Below are 2,735 nucleotides of genomic sequence, written 5' to 3'. Positions count from 1 at the left end.
AGTGGTACATATGGCTCCGTCCAGAGAAACGAGCGTCTGCGCGTTGCAGGGAATGCCATCTGCGTTCGTCGGGAGTGCAGGCACATACGGAGATGCGGTTATGTGGCTTACGGGTGCACAGTGCTTCGGGCAAAAATGGCACCACGCTAAAAGTCAATTTATCCAGCTCTGGTTGGATACAGAGGATTGTAAGAATGGGTTTATGTGTGTGTGTGTGTATCTATGTATATACAGGAAAGAGAGGAGTTTTAATTATGGCACTGGAAAATGGATTGAAAAGTACACCTAGTACTGAGAATCAACATACAGCGAGATCCCATTATCCTGCAAGGACTTTCAGCTGAACATTGTGCTCCAAATTAAAGATGCCGCTACTAATAATGCTTTATCTTGTGTAGTGTCACATGGTATCTATGCCAGCTACTGAAATACTGTGGGCAAATCAATAGCATATATTTTCTGTATGCTTTTACTTTTTTTATATAAAAAGGAGCTTTATTGTCCAGAATTCCTCTTCCCTTGACTTGATGTCATGTTTTACTTCTTGCATCAAGTATAAGCCCAGAATAAGACTTGCAAGAATATCACAAGATAGAAATTCTAATTTTATATGTATAGTTACTTATACATGTAAGTTCTGTTTATGGCATTTCATAAGGTAGATTAAAGTATTTGTAGCTGATAAATAAATATGCATAATACTTGTTTTTTTTTTTATTCATAGGAGTTATGCTGCAGAGGAGTGGGCTGTTGTGGCTTGCTGTCTTGATAACCCTGTGGGTTTCCTCAGACGCTCAGGGTAAGTTCTGACACTTCTTAAATAGATATAGAACAACTCTCAAAGCTAAAAGTTGGTGTAAAATATTGGCTTACCTGACTACAGTGGGCAAAACCATGTATGATTTTTTTTTAGAAGTGCCTTGAGTAGTAGTTGCTGGGGGTATTTTGGTGGATAAATCTTATTACTGCTAAAATATTTCCCAATAAATATCCAAAAATTGCTTTCTTTACAAATTATTGATCAAAATTTTTATAATCTCAGGAGTAGTTGTTATTATGCTTTCTTCTGCAGTAGAAATACATGGTGAAAGTGACATAAAGAGAATCACTGAGTGGAATGGCTAGTTTAAAAATATAGAGGTAATGAAATAGACCTCTACAGAACAAATATAGGTAGAAGGTAACATTTGGAACAGTGCCAAACCCTCATTTGCCTTTGACTTCTTGGCCTGAATCTTTAAAAAGCAAATCTTCTGCTTCCTGTTGTCGTGTGGTCACATAGCTTTTCATAATTTAATTTTTTTATTGGCTGGCAATCAAAATATAGAAAATGGCTCAACTTCCTTATCCATTCATATATATTTAAAGTATTGTTACATGCATCCATGTGCAGGCATATATACCTGACATACAGCATGTGTCCATAGGTATATACAAGTTTTTATTCTATAGTATGTGTAGCCATATGTTTAATTATGTAATTAAACTTATCTATACCTGCATACATAGGAGAGAGTTGTCATGTCAATGAAAATGAGTGGTGGAAGACACGACTCACTTGCATGCCAGCAGAAACAGTTCTGTTTGTGGAAGCAGGAAGGTTCTGGGCTTACTCTGTTGATCCTTACATCTGTCATGTAATTGCAGTGACCAAGTATAGTGGGCAGAATTATTTCTTATGAGACTTTTTGTAGCTGCATTGTCACACGCTGTTAACTTTTTCAGATGGTGACAAGGAAGAGGAGACTACCTTTGATTTACTTCAAATCAGTAACGTAAACCGGAAGACAGTTGGAGCAAAGTTGTTCCGGGGCCCAGACCCCGCGACCCCAGCGTATCGCTTCATCCGATTTGACCATATACCTCCATGTAAGCCAGAGAAGCTGAAAAAGATTGTCAGACTCATACGGCAGAACGAGGGCTTTATCCTTTCAGCCACCCTGAGACAGGACAGGCAATCTAGAGGCACTATCCTAGCTCTAGAGGGTCCTGGCATCAGTGAGAGGCAGTTTGAGATCATTTCCAATGGCCGGGCCAACACCCTGGACCTTATCTATTGGGTGGATGGCTTCCAGAACGTGATTTCCCTCGAAGACGTGGACCTTGCCGACTCACAATGGAAGAACCTCACCGTGCAAATAACGGGGGAGAACTACAACCTCTATGTTGGCTGTGACCTTATTGACAGCTTCATCCTGGAGGAGCCTTTCTATGAGCAGCTGAAAGCAGAGAACAGCAGAATGTATGTGGCAAAAGGGTCCATCCGGGAGAATCACTTCAGGGTAGGTTACCTGGAGAATCTTGGGTCTCTGGTGAGGTAAGAAGGTAACTGCAGATAGTTTAAGAACATGCAATAGGCACGGTTTTGTTCTCCCAGTGCTTCCTGGATTTGATGGAGTTACAGGTGTTCCCAAGTAGAATTTCCCCAGAGTGTCTTTTTATTCATTGCTGGATCTGTGCTGAAAGAATTTGGGGTTCCTGAAAGCAAAGGACTGGAAAGGAAAGTCTAGGTTCATGAGAAGTTCACACCACCACTTTGTGGGCTTCCCTATGCAACCATCTACTTTCTTTTCCAGAAGTAAGACTTCTAAATATTTTGCATTTTTGTGGTGATTTGTAGAATTCTTTGGCAATTTCTTGAAGAACTATTTTGTACTGAAACAGATACATTTAAGTCATAAGAGCCTATCAAGGCTTATCAAGAAAAAGGAAAAAAAAATTTCTTAGCAAGGAAA

At 39.8% G+C, this 2,735-nt stretch overlaps 1 protein-coding gene across 1 annotated transcript in view; it reads left to right on the top strand.

Moving 5' to 3' along the window:
* Positions 1-728: 728 nt before the first annotated feature.
* The window catches only part of THBS2 (thrombospondin 2), a 31,319-nt gene continuing 29,312 nt past the window's right edge, over positions 729-2,735 (top strand). Inside the window, exons 1-2 of the mRNA XM_008949975.1 lie at positions 729-799; positions 1,726-2,282. Of these exons, the coding sequence (XP_008948223.1) occupies positions 730-799; positions 1,726-2,282 (627 nt within the window). The 5' untranslated portion in view covers position 729. The remainder of the gene's footprint in view (positions 800-1,725; positions 2,283-2,735) is intronic.

The sequence above is a fragment of the Merops nubicus genome, unplaced genomic scaffold, assembly GCF_000691845.1.
Source record: "Merops nubicus isolate BGI_N331 unplaced genomic scaffold, ASM69184v1 scaffold14181, whole genome shotgun sequence".
Classification (NCBI taxonomy): Eukaryota; Metazoa; Chordata; class Aves; order Coraciiformes; family Meropidae; genus Merops; species Merops nubicus.
Note: the sequence above shows the minus strand (reverse complement) of the source record. Positions and strands in the feature narration are given on the sequence as shown.